We start from the raw sequence: 24,404 nt of genomic DNA, 5'->3' as shown, positions 1-24,404 counted from the left end.
TAATGATAATCTTCATCTTAAGAAAGTGGCATTAGAAATAGTAGATCTATTGATAGTCCTTTCCTAAAATTCTTTGGACCCTGGACTGGTTCCTACAGTTTGGAGGGTAGCTAATGTAAGCCAATTATTCAAACTGGGAGGTGGAGAGAAAATATGGAACTACAGACCAGTGAGCCTGACATCAGTACTGGGGAAGTTGCTCGAGTCCATTACCAAAGATTTCATAACACAGTATTTGGAAAGCAATGGTACAATTAAAGTCAGCATTGATTTACGATAGGGAAATCATGCTTGACAAATTTGGTGGAATTCTTTGAGAATGCAACTAGCGGAATTCATTAGGGAGAACTGGTAGATGTGGTTTATTTAGACTTTCAGAAGGCTTTTTATAAAGTACATAACAGATTACAATGTAGAGTTAAAGTGCATGGGAATATGAGTAGTGTCTTGAGATGGATAGAAAGCTGGTTAGCAGAAAGGAAGCAAAGAATTGGCATAAATGGAACATTTTTTTGATTGGTAGGCAGTGACTCGTGGGGACCTGTGCTCGGACCTCAACTGTCCACATCGTATATTAATAATTTGGAAAAGGGAACTAAATGTTATCTCTAAATTTTCAAATGATACAAAGTTGGATGGGAAGGTGAGCTGGTGGGGGGGTGCAGGAATGTTTCAGCGTGATTTGGACAGGCTGAGTAAGTGGCAGATGCAGTATAATGTGGATAAATGTGAGGTTATCCATTTTGGTAGCAGAAATAGGAAAGCAGATTATTATTTGAATGGATGTAAATTGAAAGAGGTGGATACTCAGTAAGACTTTTGTGTCCTTATGCATTAGTTGCTGAAAGTAAGTACAGCAGGCAGTAAAGAAGGCAAATGGAATGTCGGCCCTCATAGCAAGAGGATTTGAGTATAGAGATAGGGATATTTTACTGCAATTGTATAGGGCATTGGTGAGGCCACACCTGGAGTATTATGTGCAGTTTTGGTGTCTTTATCTAAGGAAGGATGCCATAGAGAAAATGCAGCAAAAATTTACCAGGTTGATTCCTGGGATGGCATGTCTGTCATATGAGGAGAGATTAAGTTGGTTAGGATTGCATTCATTGGAGCTTAGAAGAGTGAGAGGGGATCTCATAGAAACTTATAAAATTCTAATAGGATTAGACAGGCTAGATTCAGAAGAATGTTCCCAATGGTAGGGGAGTCCAGTACTCAGGGTCATAGTTTGAGAATAAGGGGTAGATCTTTTAAGACTGAGGTGAGGAGAAATTTCTTCACCCAGGGAGCGGTGAATCTGTGAAATTCACTAACACAGAAAATAGTTGAGGCCAAAGCATTATGATTTCGAGAAGAAATTGGATACAGCTCTTAGGACTAAAGGATCAAGGGATATGGAGGGAAGGCAGGCTCAGGATACTGAATTTGATGATCAAATGAATGGTGGAGCAGGCTGAAAGGGCAAAATGGCCTACTCCTGCTTCTATTTTCTATGTTTCTATGTTTCTGTTTTTCCTACCAAGGTGGACAAACTTACATTTTCCCACAATATATTCCATCTGCAAAAATGTTGACAGTTAGTGTATCTACATACCTGGCAGATTCTTTTTATCCTGCTCACAACTTCTTTCCTACCTATCTTTGTATTGTCAACAATTTTGGCTACGGTTAACTTGGTTCCTTCATTAATACAGATTGTAAGTACTCAATACAAAAGAAAGATGCTGGAAATCTGAAACAAAAATGATGGAACTACTCAGCTCATCAGTGTAGGGAAAAACAGAAAGCCATAGCTTCTATTAGTGACAATCACTATCAGATTGCCACTCCTGATCTTTTGCAATCCTTAGTCAGGAGCTGCCTATTTCTTGTATGAAGTTCTGAAAAGTGCAGTGTACTTGGTTCCTGAGTTTTTTCAGTGCAGGGCAACACCATCAGAGGAAAGGAAATCAGACTCCCTTTGTCAGCACTAGCTATTGGACAGGAGATAATTGAAGGGAACGTAGCTGGAGGTCAGGAGGCGAATGGGGGTAGTCGGGAGATAGTGGAGGTGGAGTTATTCAGGGTGTAGTTGGGTGGTTAGTCAGACAGGGTGGTTGGGGGATTGGAGTTAGTCCGGGGAGTGTTAGGAGGTTAATCTGGGGTGGGTGACTAGGTGGGGTTGGAGGGCTAACAGAGAGGACTAGTTGAGGGAAATATAGGGTAGGAGGGTTGGGAAGATAGTCGGGAGGATGGGGTGGTGATTAAGGGAATGGGGAGGGGCAGGGGAATGTGGTGTCAGTACCCAGAAGTTAGAAGTGGTTGTAATCCTTCTAAAGTTTCCTGATAACTATTCTGCTTTCCTAACCATCTGAAAATACTTATTTAAATTAGAATATTAGCTGATTCCCAGTGCGGGGAAATTGTCCGTTGACAATTTAAACTTCCAGTGCAATTTTTGCATGAGAACTTTCAGGAGGTCCCCCAATGCATCCGCTGAGACACCTCCCGGAAAAGACCTCTAGAGATCGGAACTCCTGAACTAGAGATAATGGCTGGAAATTTCCCATCCCGTCTGCCATAGGAATGGTAGCGAGTTGGATACAGCAAAGGTTCATTGACCTCGGGCAGGATTTTCCGGCTTTGGGGTGAATGTGGCCGGAAAGTCCCACCCAACATTTCAGGAAATATTTCAGAAAAAGGTTGCTGCCAATAACTGGTCACTATCTCCAGTCTTCAACTAAATAGAGAAAATTCCCTCTATTGAATTCTCTGGTGGGATCACATCCCAATACCTTAAAGGCCATATTTGCAGCCAATCCATATTCAACATTGTATACACCTTACACTAAAAATGCCAACAGGTTGGGTAAAACTTAGCATGTGTAATTGCCAAGCAAGAGGGACGGTAAAGGACTCCCTCGCTGCACAATTGCCTCCCAGGGCTGTACAAGTTAGCTGCGTTTCTTCCTGCCATGCTGTCTGGCCCTCTGGTTCCAGTGTTTTCTGTTCTTATGTCTTTTGAGTGTGTGTGTGTTTGTGTTGTCTTCCATTTTTGTAGTGTGTGTTTCTTTGTACCCTATATCCTTTGAGTTGTGTATTGCTTGCCTGTTTATTTGCTTTTGTATTGTTTTGGCCCACTATATTGAGTTGTGTGCCTGGTCTATTTCATTATTTGTATGGCTGAGTGTGAATGCATGTTGTGTCCTTCAAGTTTCTACCGGTTTCCTGGAGGTTGCAGTCACACTTGGTTATCAGGGTGGTGACGAGCCGCAGTTTCACATCCCCAAACCTCCCAGCTCAGAGTCGCTGGCAGAGTGACAGATTGAGAAGTCTCACAACACCAGGTTTAAGTCCAACAGGCACAGAGTGACAGATTCGCAGGTTCTCTGGAGAGTCAGGGGAGTGGCTGCAGGAAGGAAGTGTCCTGTCAGAGAGAAAAAAAAATCGAAGTTCCAGAAAGTTACTGTGACCCAGATAAAACAAAAAGAGAAATAGAAAGCTGGGCAGTGCGGAGCGGATCACTTTGTGCGGGTTGATCAGTGTTCTCCTGGGAGCGGAGTCAATCGGTAAGTTACACACTGCTCAGCCAGCAAGCAGCCTGGTCATTTTAACTGGTGTCCCAGTCGCCTTCCCTAACAATGCAGGCTGGATTCGCCCCTCAGTCTTGTGTCGAGTCTGGAAACATTTCACAATTCTAAAGCCGACTTGTAGGATGGGAAGAGGGAGGCGGTGGAGTGACTAAAGGAAGGGATCAGGACTCTTTCACTCTCTCTCCAAATCAGGTCAGTGACTTCCATCCAAATTGAGAATCCGCATCCCCCCCAAAGCCTAGAATTATTCTGGGAGTTTCTAGGAATTGAAGATCAATTTCTCGAGCATTACTGGGAGTATAGCCCGTCGAACCTGCTCCGCCATTCATTTACATCATGGCTGATCACCCATCTCAATGACACTTTTCCTCACTATCTCCATATCCCTCCATGTCATTGGTGTCCACAGGGAAAGAGGGAAAAAAACACAAGGGCATCCATCAGGTTAACGTCTGTTAATTGTTTCATTTTCTTTCAACATCGTTTATTACATAAAACAACATTGGTAATGGGGGACGGAGGTGGAAAGGCTGGGGTGCTTGTGCATTTAACTGATAGATGGGTGGGGGAAAGGCTGTTTGATAGGACCAGGCAGTTGGAGGCAGGAGGTCAAATGATGAAAGATCTATAAGCACTCAAAGCAAGGGGGCAGATGGTTGAGTTTGCAGGAGTGGCTTGGGCCTACCAGCTTTGAAAGAAGAGATTAAAAAGGCTTCATCCTAAAGAGTTGCTACTCCATGATTCATTCACTAAAGCTTCAAAGCGTATTGAGTTCAGTGCTGTCGCTGTCTTGTTCTGAAGCAGGTGTTCAGCATCTGTTGTTCAGACTTTTAAATGCCATTATTATTGGGGAATCCTGAGAGCTGGAGATGACAGGAGCCTCCAAAGGTCTGAAGCTCTGACGATCTGCTTGAAATTGGAATCATGCACAAATTAATTTCACTCCACTGTCTTGGGCTGGAAACTTTTTGTCACTAAAGGGCCTGTTCTTTTTTAAAATGGAGTATCTTCCAACATGCACTGGTAGCCTTCCCATTCTTTGCTCAGATGGCCATCCTTTAGACAAGACCCTGGGAAATAGATGTAGTAGGTGAGCTGTTTGAATGTGGCCATGCACCGCTACCATGTGAGTCGCTTAAAACAAGAGTCATAGAATCATGATCAACAGTTAAAATCCAGATATTATTGAGGAAAGTGTGCAGAAGCTTATTGAATCGTTCCAATCTCTGCAGCCCTACATCAGACTCTTAATCAAACTTCAGCAATCTGCTCTTCACTGAAAAATGGAGCTGATGGTAATTCAGCCTGAGCAATTCATCCCAACTCAGGTATGCTAGAAAGACCCCCGCCCCAAAACATTCTACTCAAAATAGGAGAATTATTGCTTCCTCAGGCAGTGGGGACGGGCAGTACAATGGATTATATGCTGTTTAATATTTAGATTCAAATCCATGATGGACTGATAAAATGCAAATTTCCTCTGTCAGAATTGATGTATTATAGCACAAATACTGACCAATCAGCCCATCAAAGTTGATGCTGTCTCTTCACCAGACAATCTAAAACTAATCCATGTGGTCCATAGTCCCATATTTTCCTTTGCTTCAAAGAAAAGAAATGATAGATTATGAAACTAAACTAGCACAAATTATAAAAACTGATAGTAAAAGTTTTTACAAATATATAAAAAGGAAGAGTGACTAAAGTAAATGTTGGACCCTTAGAAGGCGAGAAGGGGGATTTAATAATGGGAAAAGAGGAAATGGCCAAGGCCTTAAACAAGTTTTTTGCGTCGGTCTTCATGGTTGAGGACACGAATAGCTTGCTGAACATTAACGGTCGTGGGACTGTAGGGGGTGAGGTCCTTAAAACGATTATATTATTAAAGAGGTAGTGCTTGGTAGACTAATGGGACTAAAGGTCGACAAGGCCTGGATGGAATGCATCCCAGGGTACTGAAAGAAATGGCAGAAGTAACAGCAGATGCGTTAGTAATTTATCAAAATTCACTGGACTCTGCAGAAGTGCTGCCTGATTGGAAAACAGCTAATGTGACGCCACTGTTTAAAAAAGGAAGTAGACAAAAGGTGGGTAACTACAGGCTGGTTAGCTTAACGTCCATAGTTGGGAAAATGCTGGAATCCATCATTAAAGAAGAAATAACAGGATACCTGGAAAAGAATGGTTCGATCAAGCAGACGTAGCTTGGATTCATGAAGGGAAAGTCATGTTTGACAAACTTACTGGATTTTTATGAAGTTATAACGAATGCAGTAGACAGAGGGGAACCAGTGGATGTGGTGTTTTTAGATTTCCAGAAGGCGTTCGATAAGGTGCCTCACAAAAGGTTGCTGCAGAAGATTAAGGTACATGGAGATGGTGGTAAAGTGTTAGCGTGGATTTAGGATTGGCTATCTAAAAGGAAGCAGAGAGTTGAAATAAATGGGTGCTTTTCTAGTTGGCAGTTGGTGACTAGTGATGTGCTGCAGGGATCGGTGCTGGGCCCTCAACTGTTCACCACATACATAGACGATCTGGAGGAGGGGACCGAGTGTAGGGTAACAAAGATTGCTGATGCCACAAAGATGAGTGGGAAAGCAAATTGTGTGGAGGACACGGAAAGTCTGCAGAGAGATTTGGATAGGCTGAGTGAGTGGGCGAGGATCTGGCAGATGGAGTATAACGTTGGCAAGTGTGAGGTTATCCACTTTGGAAGGAATAATAGTAAAATGGACTATTATTTAAATATTGAAAAATTACAACATGCTACTGTGCAGAGGGACCTGGGGGTCCTTGTGCATGAATTGCAAAAACTCAGTTTGCAGGTGCAGCAGGTGATCAAGAAGGCAAATGGAATGTTGGCCTTTATTGCAAGGGGGATGGGGTATAAAAGCAGAGAGGTCTTGCTGCAATTGTACAAGGTACTGGTGAGGCCACAACTGGAGTATTGTGTGCAGTTTTGGTCCCCATATTTGCGGAAGGATATATTGGCCTTGGAGGGAGTGCAGAGAAGGTTCACTTGGTTGATACCAGAGATGAGGGGGTTAGCTTATGAAGAGAGATTGAGTAGATTGGGCCTGTACTTGTTGGAGCTTAGAAGGCTGAGGGGTGATCTTATAGAGACATGTAAGATAATGAAGGGGCTAGATAAGGTAGAGGCAGAGAGATTCTTTCCACTTAGAAAGGAAACAAGAACTAGAGGGCACAGACTCAAAATAAGGGGGAGTCAGTTTAGAACAGAGTTGAAGAGGAACTTCTTCTCTCAGAGGGTAGTGAATCTCTGGAATTATCTGCCCATTGAAGCGGCCAACTCATTGAATATGTTTAAGTCACAGGTAGATAGATTTCTGATCAATAAGGGAATTAAGGGAGCAGGTGGGTAAGTGGAACTGAACCACTTTCAGATCAGCCACGATCTTATTGAATGGCTCGAGGGGCTAGATGGCCTACTCCTGCTCCTATTTCTTATGTTCTTATGTTTGCTCAACTCCTAAAAGAAGCAATAGTCTCTTGTCTCAGCGACAGCCTTCAGTTGATCTAACTATTTTCCACATAATTTCTTAGTGATAATTTTGAGTTGTTGATCTGTATGTGGTTAGTTACTTACCGACCAGAGAGAATTGCCTTTCCCAATTACTCCTATCAAATAGCATTATTAATGGCAAGCCCAAATGCGGCTTCAAATTATGTGGAATCATTTGTTTAGATGTATCTTCAAGCTGGACATGACTGCGAACTAAATATTACAGGTACTGGGATCTTTAGAAAGGATGGAGAGATACCAGCGTTGGACTGGGGTAAACACAGTAAGAAGTCTCACAACACAGGTTAGAGTCCAACCAGTTTATTTGATAGTAATCTCACAAGTTTTTGGAAATGGTGTTCCTTCGTCAGGTGTGTGGAAGGTTCCACAATGATCTAAACTGACTCCCCCTTATTTTGAGGCTGTGCCCTCTAGTTCTTTTTCCTTTCTAAATGGAAAGAATCTGTCTGCCTCTACCCTATCTAGCCCCTTCATTATCTTATATGTCTATACAAGATCATCCCTCAGCCTTCTAAACTCCACACACCTGACAAAGGAACACCATTTCCAAAAGCTTGTGAGATTACTATTAAATAAACTGGTTGGACTCAAACCTGGAGTTGTGAGACTTCTTACTATCTTTAAAAAGGACAGAAAAATTGGAAAAAGAGGAGCAATAATAAGACTGAAAGACACAATAAAAGCTATAAAAAGAATTTCAGTAGAGATGATCTGGTGGTGGAAACACAAGATTCAAACTATGGCTGCTGGACGCTAGTGGGAGTTACTTATAAATGTTCTGATAGCAGATATATAGTGAGGGGATCCATAAATATGGAGATGTGGTTAGTTTGTATGAAAGCTATGAAGTTTTATGAGAGGTATTAACTTTTTAACGGTGGAGTAGCAGAGGAACCCAAACAAAAATTCCAGGAAGAGTTTGGGACAGAACAATGATCCAGAACAATAGTTAAGAATTTCCACTAGGGGTGGATACTATACTCAGAATTACATTTTTTTTTAACAAAGTGATTTTTTTCCACTCAAATTTATTTGCATATGATCAAGTGTAAGATCTTCAGATAGATATCAAATATCATCATCAAACAGCTTTTAAGTGTGTAATTTTCTTCAAAAAAATGTAATGGTCCCAATTTTCTATTCCTGGGTAGTCAACAACCATAAGTATGCCCTCGAAATATATTACAGGAATCTTCAAAAGTCCCAACATATGGTTTTGTGGGAATTGTCTGGGAAGTTTGAATTTCTGATGAGGAATTCCTCTGCTCCCCAGGACCCTCCAAAAACTCTCCAGGTCTGTAGAGTCAGAGACTTTGGACAGTTCTGACTTACCTGGATGGTTACCCAGGAAATATTCCTTGAAAGATACAAGTCTAACTCCTGGGTAACTATACAACTGATCCCTTTACCCTGGCTCTCCCTTTGACCCCACAACACTTACTCAATCTACACTCCCCAACCCAACATGACCTGACCTTACTTCACCTCCCGACTCTCACCTAGACCTCTAACTATGCCCCATTGAATGGCCTCTTGACAGCCCAACTAATCCTTGTTCCAACCTGACCAAACCTCACCATTCCTACCCAAGTAAGCATGACCATGTGTGAGATGATCAAAGAAGCATGGCTTGGTGAAGGATAGGTGATATCTGATTAATCTAGTGAAATTATATGAGGATGTCACTGGCACTATAGATAGAGGAGTGTCTAGGAATCTTGCTTGTATGAACTTGCAGAAGATAAGCTTCCAAACAAGAAAAAAAAGCTAGAAGGAGAATGCAGAGAATTGGAGGTAACTTTGACTTAGCTTTGTAGTCGTTTGCTAGGTTTGCGGGGTGGGGGCGGGCTGTGGGATAAAGGAATTGTTTTGTAATTCTTGAAATGTGACAAATGATAATCTCCAGGGATCCATACTATGGTTTCAGCATTTTGCCCAAGACGTCAATAAATTGGACGAAAGAATAAGGAGTTCCAGACCCACGTTTGTACATGACACTTAGGAAGCAAAGTAAGTTGTGTAGTTAAACACAGAAAATGACAAAGGGTAATAGACAAAGCAAATGAGAGGACATAAGCTGTGGCAGATGCATTTCAGTGTGGGGTGTGTGATAATAACAGGGGGTCGGACAGCTCAATTGGCTGGATGGCTGGTTCGTGATGTGGAGTAACACCAACAGCATGGAATCAATTCCCGTATCAGCTATTCATGAAGGCCCAACTTTCCCAACCTTGCCCCCCATCTGAGGCGTGGTGACACTCAGGTTAAGTCACCAGCAGTCAGCACTCTCTCTGTCCCTCTGAAAAAGGAAGAGCAACCTATCGTGCTCTGGGATTTTGATGACTTTCATTTCATTTCTGCTTGAGATAATCCACTTTGTATCTAATTCCTTAATGAGGAAAAACGAGGAGCTGTGCAAGAACAAAGGGGTTTTTGTGTCCATGTACACAATCACTAAAAGACAACAGAGTGGTATAAAAACTATTCTTAAATGGTTAAATTATAAGGGCAGTTTAGAATTAGATTGTATTCCCATGGGTTTGGAATGTTGATCTGATTGAGGTGTTTAAAATGATACAGGGATTTGGTAATGTAGATACAGAGAAACTATTTTCTCTGGGAGGGAGTCTGGAACAAGGAAGCATGTACAAGCCAGTAAGCCAAGAATGATTTATCGCCTCTCACAATTTTATGGGTACCGGATATCTGATACGATCAGCGTTGCGGCCATTTGTGGCATGAGGCTGAATAAATTTTATAAATGAAATTTCGTAATCATTTGAATGGAATTAGTGAGCCTGGGACTCAATTTTCTGGTCTCATTTGCCTGTGTGGCCTTTTCAGTGGAGGTTCATAAGAACATAAGAACATAAGAAATAGGAGCAGGAGTAGGCCATCTGGCCCTTTGAGCCTGCCCCGCCATTCAATAAGATCATGGCTGATCTGTCGCTGCTCAGTTCCACTTTCCGGCCCTCTCCCCATAACCCTTAATCCCCTCTCCTATCAAAAACCCATCAACCCGCTTCTTGAAAATATTTAGCGAGGCAGTCTCCACCACTTCAACAGGCAGAGAATTCCAGAGATTCACCACCCTTTGAGTGAAGAAGTTCCTCTTCAACTCCGTTCTAAAACGCCCCCCCTTTATCTTGAGGGTGTGCCCCCTAGTCCTACTGTCTTTTTTGAGCGGGAAGAGTCTCTCCACCTCTATCCTATCCATCCCATTCATCATCTTATACGTCTCAATGAGATCTCCCCTCATTCTTCTAAACTCCAACGAGTACAAGCCTAGTTTATTCAGCCTCTCCTCATAGCTCAACCCCCTCAACTCCGGTATCAGCCTAGTAAACCTCCTCTGCACTCCCTCCAAGGCCAAAATATCTTTGCGCAGGTGCGGCGCCCAAAACTGCACACAGTACTCCAGCCGCGGCCTCACCAATGCCCTATACAGCTGCAGCAAGACCTCCCTACTTTTATATTCAATCCCCCTCGCTATGAAGGCCAGCATCCCATTCGCCTTCCTGACCACCTGCTGCACCTGCAAGCTGGGTTTTTGCGACTCATGCACAAGGACCCCGAGGTCCCTCTGCACCGTCGCCTGCTGCAGTTTTTCGCCCCGTAAGTAATAATCCTTCCTACCATTCTTCCTACCAAAGTGGACCACCTCACACTTGCCAACATTAAATTCCATTTGCCATTTCCTGGCCCATTCGCCCAGCCTATCTAGATCCTTCTGCAGACTCTCCACACCCTCCGCACAATTTGCCGTTCCCCCAATCTTGGTGTCATCCGCAAATTTCGACACCCTGCACTCGGTTCCCTCCTCCAGATCATTCCCTCTGGCGAGGATCATATATGGCTCCCCCATTAATGGGACCAGATGTGATGGCCATTGAGGCTCCACCAGGAGGTTGGAGGGACAAGGAGGATCGTTCCTTGGGCAATAGGTAGTGCCAAGGGATGGGATCTGAGGGGGCAGGGCCTGGCCAATCAGGGGTGGGGGGGAGGCCACTATGTGTTCTGCCCAAATATTGATTGAGAGGGGAATCTAGGACACACTCTGCATAGTGGGGGAGGGGGTGGGGGGGAAAATCAGTCTGACCGAGGGGAGCAGAAATTGATCGGTCTGGCTGGAGATGGAGTGGATGCAGGGGGTGGTCATTCTGATCTGGAGCTGCAGTCGAGGGTGGGGGGTGTCACAAAAGGCAGAGCTCTTGGTAGCACAGAGTGGGGTTAGGCCATGCAGGTCAGCTACTGCAGCAGAGGCTGTGTGATAGGTCCCTGCTGTTCTCACAGCAGAGAACTGCACATGTGCAATGGTGCCCTCTACTACTATGAGCTGGTTTTCTAGTGAATTAGGCCCCTCATCCTCCCCCTAGTAGTTAGAAACAAGTTCCAGGAATTTTTCATGCAGTGCTCGGTGAAAAAACGGATCCGAAACTCTCCCATCTGGACTAAGCATCCTACCCACCCCCAAAATTAGATTTGTGCCTATAAGCACTTAAGGATGCACATTTTTCACACAAGTTAGTGGAAATCTTTTTTTAAAATTTGATTTGATTTCTTATTGCCACATGTATTAGTATACAGTGAAAAATATTGTTTCTGGCAGGCTACACAGACAAAGCATACTGTACATAGAGAAGGAAAGGATGCAGAATGTAGTCTTATGCCACAGCTAGGGTGTAGAGAAAGAACAACTTAATATGAGGTAGATCCATTCAAAAGTTGATGGCAGCAGGGAAGAAGTTGTTCTTGAGTCGGTTGGTATGTGACTTCAAACTTTTGTATGTTTTTCCCGACGGAAGAAGGTGGAAGAGTGTATGTCTGGGGTGCGTGGGGTCTTTCATCATGTTGGCTTCTTTTCTGAGGCAGCAGGAAGTGTAGACAGAGTCAATGGATGGGAAGCTGGTTTGCATGATGGACTGGGCTTTGTTCACAACCCTTTGAAGTTTCTGGCGGTCTTGGACAAAGAAGAAGCCATTCCCAGCTGTGATACAAGCAGAAAGAATGGTGCATCTCTAAAGGTTGGTGAGAGTTGTAGTGGACATGCCCATGTTCCTTAGACTCCTGAGAAAGTAGAGGCCTTGGTGGGCTTTCTTAACTATAGTATCCACATGGAGGGACCAGGATAGGTTAGTGGTGATCTGAAGACCAAGAAACTTGAAGTTCTCCACCATTTCCACTTCATCCCCAATGATGTAGAAAGACGCATATCCTCAACTATGCTTCCTGAAGTGGATGCCTGTCTCCTTGATTTTGCTGACATTGAGGGAGAGATTATTGTCATCGCACTAGTTCACCAGATTCTCTTCCCTGTATTCTGTCTCATCATTGTTTGAGATCCAACCCACTACGGTGGTGTCATCAGCAAACGTGAAAACCAAACTGGAGGAGAATTTGGACACACAGTGTGGGACAGTGATGTCGAGGATGATTGTGGAGGAAGTGTTGTTCTTACTGACAAGTGGTCTGAATGCAGGATCATTTGAAATTTTCATAACTGTGGTCAAAATTATTTTATTAAATGAATGTATCAATTGAGCTAAGGCACTGAACAGCCATGATGTACTAGAATGACAAAGCTGGCTCAAAGGCTGAATGGCCTACTCCTTTTCTCAACATTTTTCACTTAAATACTGTGCCTGATGTCTCATTGAATTTGAATCTGATTTAAAGGATTAACAGTAAACTTTATTATCCAGCATTCTACCCAACCAGAATTCTCTACTAACCAGAATTTCTGATGCTCCTTAAATATGAATTGTCTCTTTACCAAATGGAAGCAATTACAAATGTATCATGAGCCCATAGCTGTATGCTGTATTATTTTATATTTTATGTTTTAATGTACTGTTAAAGATTAGAAGCAAAGCAAATGCTGTTCTTTCCTTCCTGAGTACTTGCATATCAATTCCTATAAGTATTGCATTGGATTGCATTGGTAAATGGAACTCCCCCTTAACTGACATTTTTGATTAACTGGCACCACCCATTCCCCATGTATGTCTAATAATAAAAATGTTCCTGTATTTCACTCTTGGCCACCATTTCAGATCCTCTTTTCATGTGAACATGAAAAAATCTCTCTCATCCTGTTATTTGAGTGTGAGATTATCATGACTGCAGATGAATCATTCAGCTGATGAACAAATTGATTCACTGCAGTTCATCTGACCCTTAGTTGGAGTCATAATTAATATAGTTAAGCTCAGCGTCATGTGCAAGGAAAGAGAGAATCAGTTAGAATTCCTGAATTAATATTGGAAGGCCCAACAGCACCATCATCCCCCCCACCTCCCCCGCCCCAACACTAATGTTGCAGTGTGTGTTCGTAGTGCAGAGACAAAGATCAAATGGCCACAATCCAACCTGTTACGTTGAGCTTGCGCCCATCAATGCTTTTTAGGGTAACCCCCAGGTTGTTTTGGAGGCGGGATTGATAATCATTTTTAAGGGACCAACAGGTACCTGCATTACACGTACATCTGCAAACTGTGAGGAATGATGTCGGCCCCTTTCCTGAAGAATCTCCATTCTATCCTCCCACTAGTCCTACTGTAGGGAGTCAATAGTAACATAAATTTCAGCATGTTTACGGATCCAGACTGTGTTCTTGGCCTGGATCACCAAATGTTTGCATATATGAATGCTGATGCATCTGCTTTGACTTGGCCCACCAGCCTTCAGTCAGTGAGATGGGGAAGTGGGGACAACCCAGCATTGTTTCCCATTCTTGAACATGCCAGTGTTTGTAAGGGGTGAATGGAGGCTCCACCTCTCAGGGCCAAGTGGGATTTCCCATTTCAGGTTGGAGTCAGGGTATTGGCAAAGGCATTCCTCTGGTGCGTCTGTCAATATTTATCCCTCAACCAACACCTAAAACAGACCAGCAGGTCACTAACTCTTGTTGGGACCCTGCTGATTACATGTTAGCTGCCATATTTCCTTGCAACCAAATGTACTTTATTAACTATAAAGCACTTCAGGACAGCCTGAAGCCATGATAAACATTACACAAATTCAATAAAGGAGTTTCTCCTGAATTAATTATTTGATTTTTTTTTTAGTCTTAGTCTTATTTGTTGCCCCAAGGTTTGGATTTCCCCACAAATGTGCACACCTTCTCCATGTCTGTCTTATCAAACCCTTTCATAATTTTAAAGACAATGACGTCAACAACTTGTGTTTTTAAATGACACCTCTAATATTAAAAAAAATCATATGATGCTTCACTGGTGCATTATAAAGCAAAATCTAACTCCAAGCCACATTAGCAGACGTTCAGACAGATGACTAAAAGCTTGGCCAAAAGAGTGGATTTTAAGGAGCAGCTTAGCAGAGTAAAAAGAAGACAAAAATTGGAGAGGTTTAAGGATAGAATTTTGGGTCAAGAAAAGAGGAGACTGATCTGAAATAGGTTAGGCAACATCTCAATTTTAAAATTCACATGCATGTTTTCTAATTTGTCCATTTGATGCATGTCATGTCACTCCCCGTCTTTATAATCTGGCACATTGACACAGTGGTTAACATTGCTGCCTCACAATTTCAGGGACCCGGGTTCGATTCCCAGTTGGGTCACTGTCTATATGGAGTCTGCACATTCTCCCCGTGTCTGCGTGGATTTCCTCTGGGTGCTCCAGTTTCCTCCCATGTCCAAAAGACTGGTTAGGTGCATTGGCCATGCTAAATTCTCCCTCAGTGTATCTGAACAGATGCCGGAGTGTGGCGACTGGGGATTTTCACAGAAACTTCATTGCAGTGTTAATGTAAGTCTACTTATGACTAATAAATAAACTTTACATTTTAATCTCTGACTCCAACAACTCTCATTTAGTCTTGTGTGTTCATGATTTTAATAGCACCACCACTGCAGCCTTTTGCTGCCTGGTCCCCTAGTTATAAAATTCCATCCCCAAACTCCTGTGTCTTTCCTTGCTCCTTTTTAAGATGCTCTTTAAAACCTTCCATTTTGAACAAACATTTAACTATCTGTCCTAATCTCTCCTTATGAGGTTCAGGGTTAAATTTAGCTTTATAGCATTCCTGGTTGTTTTATTACATTAAAGTTGCAATAGAAATGAAAGTTGTTGTTGGTGGTGTCTTTAAAATTATGACAAGGTTTGATAAGTTAAATGTGGAGAAGTTGTGTCCACATGTGGGGGAATCCAAAAGCAGGGACCATAAATGTAAGGCAGTTACTAAAAAATATCAAATGAGGAATTCGGGAGAAACCTCTTTACTCATAGAGTGGTTACAATGTGGAACTCACAACCACAAGTAGTTGAGGTGAATTGCATAGAAGCAATAAAGGGGAAGCTAATTACGTATTTGAGTGGAGAAAAATAAAAAGCAATGTCAAGATGAATTAAGATGGAAGGAAGACATGTAAGCATAAACACTATTACAGATCAATTGGGCTGAATGGACTTTCTGTGCTGTAAACTTTTAATTTTATGTAACTTTGTTTTTAGGTATTTTGCATAACATTGACATTTTAGCTATGTATTGTTATCTTCTTCTTTGATAGTCCCTTGTGAATGAAGGATGACTTGCTGCCACTCCGATTTAATGGGTTCTGGGATAACTGGAAAAGGATCTGCAGACAGTGTTTAAAGGAATGGGTAGATTGGTCGTTTGGAGGATTGTGCACTTTTTTTTTAGCACATTACCCCTGAATGTTCCCAAAAAACTCTCTTGACATGTTCATGCCTTCCCAAATGAGCCTTCTCCATTTTGGTTGGTCACAAGCCAAGATCTTCCATGATTCAGCAGTTATACTTCTTCAGAGATGCTTTGAGGAAATTCCTAAAGCATTTCTGCTGTCTTCCAAGGAGTCTCCTGCTGCAATCAAATTCAGAGTGGAGCAATTGCTTTGGGAGTCTGGTGTCAGGCATATGAACAACACTGTAAGCATGATGAGCTTCAAAAATGAAGGGAAGATCTTGGAGCTGGCCCATGAATTCCAGTCTGTTTACATTTGAGTCTCTTAATGTCGATCACCAATTGTGAGCTTCCAAAAGATGATTCAGAGAGATTGTCTGACCTCTATCACTATGGTGATTGTTACCTCTCCAGAGAGCGACCATAATCGAGCCCTTTGAAGTTGTCAAGAATCTAGTTACATCTGAAAGCTTGTACCTCAATTGTTTCACTGTCTGTGAAGCATGCACTTGGGATTAATTAGGCTCTATACAGAGCCTAATTTCAAACAATGCCATGTAATCTGTGTGATGCTTAGAATTTGTTACTGAATAAAAGCTAAGTCAAAACAAGCCCATCCCCTCTCCAGTGGATGGGTGTGTTTTGACTTAGGCTTTATGAACGTGATCATTTTACCCTGCGTTGAAGTAAAAAGACTTATATTTAGATAATTCCACATCACAAAAAAATCACTTCACACACTAAATTACTTGAAACACCTTGAACGTTATGTAGGCAAGTATGTCAGCTACTTTGTTTTTGACAGACAAGGGAATTAAGGGTTATGGGGAGAGAGCAGGAAAGTGGAACTGATCCACTTCAGATCAGCCATGATCTTATTGAATGGCGGGGCAGGCTCGAAGGGCTAGATGGCCTACTCCTGCTCCTATTTCTTATGTTCTTTTGCACACAGTAAGATCTCACAAACAGCAAAGGGATGAGTGACCAGTTAATGTGATTTGAGGTTGTTGATTGACAGAAGACAAGAACACTGGAAGAACTCCCTTCTTTCAAATTGTATCAATCTTTAAACTCACACAGATCAATGGTACAGACAGCCAGAACCTCATTTTAACATCCATACAGTGCACAGTTGCTACACACATCACTAAGTATCAGCAACAGACCATGAGCTTAAGCTCCTGAAGTGAGACACAAACCCAGAGGGGGGATGCTAGCAGGCCCGGACACTTCAGTCTTGGGCTCACTACTAACAATGAAATTGCTTTTAAATTCTAATTTAATTTACATTAAAATTAAATTCACTAATGTCCTTTAGGGAAGGAAATCTGCTGTCCTTACCTGGTCTGACCTACATGTGACTCCAGAGCCACAGCAATGGCTTAACTGCTCTCTGAAATGGCCAAGCAAGCCACTCAGTTCATGGGCAACTAGGGATGAGCAATAAAAGCTGACTGGCCAACGACACCCATGGAATAGGAATGATTTTTAAAAAACCATCATAGCCTCCTTGATAACTTTGCCATTGGTGAACAGTTTCTTGTGTTTTGCTGGCAGATGGATAACGTGAAAAGATGTCATTTTGCTAGACTTGCCTTTAGCCACAGGTTTTGAAAAGAATTCCCTTTAACTCCCCAGCTTTCTTTATCTGAATAGTACTGTTTAGTACTGCAGGCAAAAGGCAGGGAATTATAGGCCGGTTAGTTTAACGTCTGTTGTAGGTAAAATGTTAGAATCCATCATCAAGGAGGAAATAGCGAGGCATCTTGAGGGGAATTGCTTGATAGAGCAGACGCAGCACGATTTCATTAAGGGGAAGTCGTGTCTGACAAATTTATTGGAGTTCTATGAGGATGTGTCTAGGGCGGTGGATAGAGGAGAGCCGGTGGATGTGGTCTTTCTTGATTTTCAGAGGGCGTTTGACAAGGTACCTCATAAGAGGTTATTGCAGAAGGTAAGGGGGCATGGAGTTGGGGGTAGGGTGTTAGCGTGGATAGAGGATTGGTTGTCAAATAGGAGGCAGAGAGTGGGGGTCAATGGGTGCTATTCGGATTGGCAGTTGGTGACTAGTGGAGTGCCCCAGGGGTCGGTGCTGGGGCCTCAGCTATTTACCATTTATATAGATGATCTGGAGGAGGGAACCGAGTGTATGGTGTCGAAATTTGCTGATGACACCAAGATTGGTGGAACGGCAAATTGCGTGGAGGGTGTGGAGAGTCTGCAGAAGGATCTAGATAGGCTGGGCGAATGGGCCAGGAACTGGCAAATGGAATTTAATGTTGGCAATTGCGAGGTGGTCCACTTTGGTAGGAATAATGGTAGGAAGGACTACTACTTACGTGGCGAAAAACTGCAGCAGGCAGCAGTGCAGAGGGACCTCGGGGTCCTTGTGCATGAGTCGCAAAAACCCAGCCTGCAGGTGCAGCAGGTGGTCAGGAAGGCAAATGGGATGCTGGCCTTCATAGCGAGGGGGATTGAATATAAAAGTAGGGAGGTCTTGCTGCAGCTGTATAGGGCATTGGTGAGGCCGCAGCTGGAGTACTGTGTGCAGTTTTGGTCGCCGCACTTACGCAAGGATATTTTGGCCTTGGAGGGAGTGCAGAGGAGGTTTACTAGGCTGATACCGGAGTTGAGGGGGTTGAGCTATGAGGAGAGGCTGAATAAACTAGGCTTGTACTCGTTAGAGTTTAGAAGAATGAGGGGAGATCTCATTGAGACATATAAGGTGATGAATGGGATGGATAGGATAGAGGTGGAGAGACTCTTCCCGCTCAGAAAGGACAGTAGGACTAGGGGGCACAGCCTCAAGATAAAGGGGGGCCGGTTTAGAACGGAGTTGAGGAGGAACTTCTTCACTCAAAGGGTGGTGAATCTCTGGAATTCTCTGCCCATTGAAGTGGTGGAGGCTGCCTCGCTAAATATTTTTAAGACGCGGGTTGATGGGTTTTTGATAAGCGAGGGGATTAAGGGTTATGGGGAGAGGGCGGGAATGTGGAACTGAGCCACGACAGATCAGCCATGATCTTACTGAATGGCGGGGCAGGCTCGAAGGGCTAGATGGCCTACTCCTGCTCCTATTTCTTATGTTCTTATGTTCTTATGTGTAAAGGGAGATTTTCTTGTAATTTTGCATACATTATCTTGTGAAGCTGTTCCAAATTACCTCTTTCACTCGAGGCTACACTCTGTAAACAAATGGGGCGACTTAACCAAAAGAATTCTAAACCTGAAAATGGGAGAAAAATGCATCCTTTTTGGGCAACTTAAAAATCGAATCTTACCTAACTCAGTCCAAAAAATGTTGCCAAACTTGGAATCCGCCAGCAGGGCGACTGGGCCTATTGGTCAATCACCACCTCCCACGGCTATCATGGGGTCCAACGGCGGATCACCATCACCCCTCTCTCCCCCGTCCCCCGCGCCCCGCAGTGATTGCTGTTCCAGAGTGGCAGCAGTTCGCCCCTCCCCTGGTGATTTAAGAGAGAGGAGCACCAAAAGTAGAGGTTGAAACCCTGGAGGTAGATACTTGGTGAAGACTTTCAAGATAGTGTCATTTGGGAGAAGACTCCAAGAGTCCTTTGAGGGTGGAAATTGGAAACCTTGTGTGAAAGACAGAGTTCCAGTGAGGCCAGTTGGCTCAGTGTGACAAGTACCACTGGAGAGTTGCTGAGAAATCTATACAAGTTGTTTGGGTGGCCACTTCATTTCAGAATGTGGTGTGTCTAACCACAGGTCACCCGTTGATTTACATGGACCATGTACTTACTGAGAGAATTAGAATATAAAATAGGTTTTGTAACTTGTATTATCCTTGAGAATCTGTATATTCTGGTAAAGGCATAGTTGGGTTGAAGGAGTTGTGGATTATAATTCATCTTGTTTAATAGATGTTTTATTCTTTTGTTAAAGGTTCATCAGCTGAACTCCTCTGACTGTAGTAGCCACCCTCCACCTTTCTTAATAAAAATAACAGGATCCAGCTTGTCTGGTAATAATATCAGCTGGGATAGGAACACGCCATCATGAGTGACCTGAGGCAATCTGTGTCAGTTAGCTGTGTGAATTGGCAGTCCTGCCTTCATCCAGTGTCTAAAGACAAGATTATAGCAGCCAACAGTTGACAACTATCAGAGATGGTTGATTACTGCCCTCAATATTTGGCTTAATGGCACACCACATGGTGTAATTAACCAATGAATCAATGGGGAAACTGTTATTGACATGATTATTTTGAAGAGCACGGCATGCATGTCAACTTATATTTTAGGTTAATATTTTGCTGCATGAAGCTTAATGGCCTCCTCCCATGTTGTGAGATTCTAATTCTGCAGCATTAGAAGGTGAAGGAAAAGATTGCTAGCAGTGTACTTTGTTTCAATAGTGTGTCTATTAATACTAATGAGGAGTCTTTTGGAAAAGAAATACATCTCCAGCTCTCCCTCACCGACAACTCCCCACTCCTGTCTCTGTTGAACTGTCTACCTCCAATAAGTGACACTTTATTAAATTGTGCTGTCTATGTTTTTGCCCAGATTCCAGCAGCTAGTTCATGATTGACCAGGGAATGGTGCATTATCAGGTCCAGTCCATCCCTTGTTATTCAGGGGGGCATACTTATAATGTTGAGTCCATTCTGGGTGATAAGAAGAGCTGATGATTTTGTGTCATTGCAGATATCAGTATGGAATACGTTGAAAAGATTATTAATGTGGCCAAGGATATTTATGTGCTCTGCAATGAGGTAAAAATGAATCGCAAGCGGTGCCATCGCCTAAAGCGTCGGATTGAATCCCTCTTGGAACCTGTGGAGACTATCAAACATGAAGAGCTGACAGATGCAAAGGCTCTGAAGGAGATAGTGGGGATTCTGGAGAGCGCAAAAGATTTTATTGAGTCTTTCACCAATAAGCACAGATTCTCCAAGGTCTTCAAGGTGCATGAAATCAAGGATGACTTCAATCATCTCAATGAACGACTAAATGATGCTGCTGTAGCCCTGGAGCTGGCCTTGCACACTGAGCAAACCAAAGCCCTTCTGAGGATGTTTAAGGACAAGGAGAGGAAGAAAGAAGATAAACAAGATACAGAGGAAGATCAGAGATATCTGGATATCGTGGCAAAGAAGTTAGAAGAAGGTATGTGGATCGTCTTCTTAATTTGTTCATCTTGGTCCTGATTTGGCACCAAAGATTATTAGGAGGCATTTTAGAAAAGAATATGCATTCAAAGGAACATTCAGATTGATTGCATTCAAATGCATGGTAAATAAAAATCAGGAAATGCTGGATAAACATAGCAGGTCTGATAGCATCTGTTCGGAGAGAAACAGAGTTCAGATTTTGAGTCCAATGATTCCTCTTCAGAGGTCATGCTTGCATTTACAGCTGTCTAACATGGCAAAGGAAATGAGTTTGTGTTTATTGACATGAGGAGCAGTGGTGTGCTGTCCTTGTGCCTATTAATATGGAAGGAAACCCCTATCCTGCTGCATTCAGCCTACCCTTTTCTGAATGATTTCAATGCCACAGTCATACCTCATCATCCCCTTCAATTTAAATGATAAGTCTTGCAATTTGGCACCTGAATCTTGATGATTTATATTCCCACTGAGTGTTCACTTCATTCTGAATCACCCTTATATTTCTTTCATTGCTAGGTTCAGTTGTTGACATGAATAGCTGTGGCAGTACACAATGGCTGATTTCACATGCTGCTCTTGTATTGAGAGATGAGTCCAAAATCTACTATTGGATGAACAATTCAGAGTAGATATTTCTGCTACACTTGAAGCTCAAACAAATTAACTCTGTTATATTCCAAAATGCCTGTTTGTCAAGGAAAGAACTGGAGCTGATCTTAACACACTTCTTTATATTTATTTAAAGCTTTGCACATTGCAAATATACACCTCCTAATCCAACAGCCATTGTATCAGTCTATGTGTATTTATCGTCATTCAAATGAATCGCCTGTTAATGTCCACTATCTATATATAATTAACTGATCCCCTGCTCTTTTTATAGGGGCGGCATGGTGGCACAGTGGTTAGCACTGCTGCCTCACAGCACCAGGGACATGGGTTCGAATCCCAGGTCCCTGGTGGAATCCAGGGTCATTGTCTGTGTGGAGTTTGCACGTTCTCCCCGTGCCTTCATGGGTTTCCTCCCGCAGTCTGAAAGATGTGCTGGTTAGGTGCATTGACTCGAACAGGCACCAGAATGTGGCGACTAGGAGATTTTCACAACTTAATTGCAGTGTTAATATAAGCCTTGTGACTAATAAATAAACTGTTAAAAAAGAGTTAATTTGTTCAACCAAAGTTTCAAAACAAATTAAATCAAAGAACTTCAAATCTGTACATTGTCAGACAGCCCTCCTCCAGTATCCCTAACAATTTATTTGCACACACGTTTAGTTTCGTTACGTGAGCAGACATTGATAGCTTGCATCCACTGATTTAATTTTTGTGATTTCCTTTTCTCTCCAGCATTTGTTTCAAACCAGCAAGGTCAATCTATAACTTTTCCTCACTCTTGATTTTTGTAAAATCTCAAATGAATGATTGCTTATGAACATTCAGTTGGTATACTATCTTCAGTAAACCACCTCTAAAGAATCCCATTTAAAATATTTGACAAATAGAATCCTTTACCAACTGCATCCACAAAGCCAGTGTTTCAACAGCCACAGTACTTTTAACAATCCTATTTACTTAGCTTTCCAAGCTGAAGGACAACGGGTGGGATTTTACAGCCTCGCTTGAGAGACTGGAAATTTCCACCAAGGTCAATGGACATTTCCATTGTCCACCCCTCGCCCACTCCGAGTCCATGGTGGACAGGGTGGTAGAATTCCAGCGAACATTTCTAATTTCCTCCCAGCATAAATATTATGAAATCAGCTGCAATAGAATACCCATCAGGAGGATTATGATGTCAAACATTACCCAAAAATGATTTGTTTCATGTTCATTAGATCACATAAGAATGGAAACTTATGCTTTTCTCAAGATTTTTTTAAATGTCTTATTCATCCTTAAAGCATTCTTAGTTTTAGAGTGCTTCATTCTAGTATTCGAGTCCAAAACACCAAAATCAGCATCTGGCTTAGTCCGAATGCCAACCGGTTTAACTAACCAATCAAGCTTCCAAATACTGGGCAAAAGCTTGAGCCCCATTTTACCCTTTGCAAGTATATTGGTGGGACCCGAGGTATAGAAGTTGCAGTTCTTGTCAGCAACTTCAGATCTTCTGCGCCCTCCATCGAGAAGCATCATCAGGATCATGCCCATAGCCGGTGTGAACCTACTTTGCATGCATTTCCATACCATTAACCAACCTTCTCCACTGTATCTTGACCCCTTGCTAGTTATTGACACCATACTAATGTGACGTTATGTTAGCATAGTTTACAACAGGTTCACACAGACATGAACCTGTCGTGAGGATCTTGCCAGGGGTGGAAATTTAAGCGTAGCCCCCAGGGGAGAGGAACATGCCAGGCAGTGCCCTGGCAATGACCCTTGGCACAGGTTGGCACTGCCAGGGTGTAGAGAGCCCCTCTCATCCCAGTGGTGGGGTTGGGAAGCTCTAAGCAGTCTTGCTTTGTCAACATGTTTAAGTCTCACCCACCTCTGACAGCATGACTCAAGCCCCTTGATTTTTTTTTGGCAGAGTGTGGTAGAATCTGGAGAGTCTAGTGCCAGTGTGTAATTCAATGTGGATTTGATTCCCACAGCTGAGATAGACCTGTGTCCTGCCATCTCATCCTGCGACTGAGAGTTAGCAAACCATCACTGCCAGATAAAATGGCTCAGGATGAAACCTCAGTTGACAGTGAGCCCAGAAACTGCCTTCAGGCAGAGCACACATAAACCAATAAAGGAATTTATTCACCCTACAAGCTTCCACTTGTCTGTCAGGACTACTACTGTGAGATTATCCATTGGGGATTCTCTAGTATGTGATAACTTTGTGATGCAAGAGCCACTTTAGGACAGACCTTTTGTGAATGCACTGCACTGTCTTATTATCCACTTCTTCACCCGTTCTGTTGGTGGATAGACTTCACTTCTCAGCCATCATCCTGAACATTCAACCAATATTTCAACTTGCTTTCTGTAGGATTTGCTGCATGTCCCATAATTGTCACATCCCTCCATTCAGTTGTCCCTCTGGAATAAGTCACCTGATAACCCTCCATGAGAAATGGCCTTTGAACATGAGAGCTTTGAGTTGTGCACGAGCACACATTACAAGTTGTCTCATTTACTTTTATCAGCTAGTTCAATCCAATTCTGATTAATCATGAGGAATGAACCTTAACAGTTTGACCACCATGTTTGATAGGTTGTGATAGTAAGACAGTACCTATTACTTCAAGGGCCTTTCCATTCCCTATAACCTTCCCTTTTATATTAAAACATATTTCCTGAATTAAATTCTCCCTTAATTGGTCTTATATAATGCGTCAGTGCTCTCTCAATCTTCTCTATAACATGGGCCTTGATAAAAGTTTGTTTCCTCTACATTAAAATATGCAAAAGAAATGAATCAATTATGTACTTTCTACTTCTGGAGCAGGAGGACTATTATGTACACAAAGGCAACCTGGGATTTCAGCCA

The 24,404-nt window shown here is 42.6% G+C and overlaps 1 protein-coding gene across 2 annotated transcripts in view; it reads left to right on the top strand.

The window, feature by feature from the left end:
- The first annotated feature begins 3,441 nt into the window (after positions 1–3,441).
- LOC145342592 (mixed lineage kinase domain-like protein) overlaps positions 3,442–24,404 on the top strand; it is a 57,022-nt gene continuing 36,059 nt past the window's right edge. For both annotated transcript variants that reach the window (XM_080188138.1, XM_080188137.1), the window contains exons 1-2: positions 3,442–3,548; positions 20,454–20,915. In XM_080188138.1, the coding sequence (XP_080044264.1) occupies positions 20,462–20,915 (454 nt within the window). In that variant the 5' untranslated portion in view covers positions 3,442–3,548; positions 20,454–20,461. The remainder of the gene's footprint in view (positions 3,549–20,453; positions 20,916–24,404) is intronic.

Source organism: Carcharhinus amblyrhynchos, chromosome 4 (genome assembly GCF_965287045.1).
Source record: "Carcharhinus amblyrhynchos chromosome 4, sCarAmb.v2.hapA, whole genome shotgun sequence".
NCBI lineage: Eukaryota > Metazoa > Chordata > Chondrichthyes > Carcharhiniformes > Carcharhinidae > Carcharhinus > Carcharhinus amblyrhynchos.
Note: the sequence above shows the minus strand (reverse complement) of the source record. Positions and strands in the feature narration are given on the sequence as shown.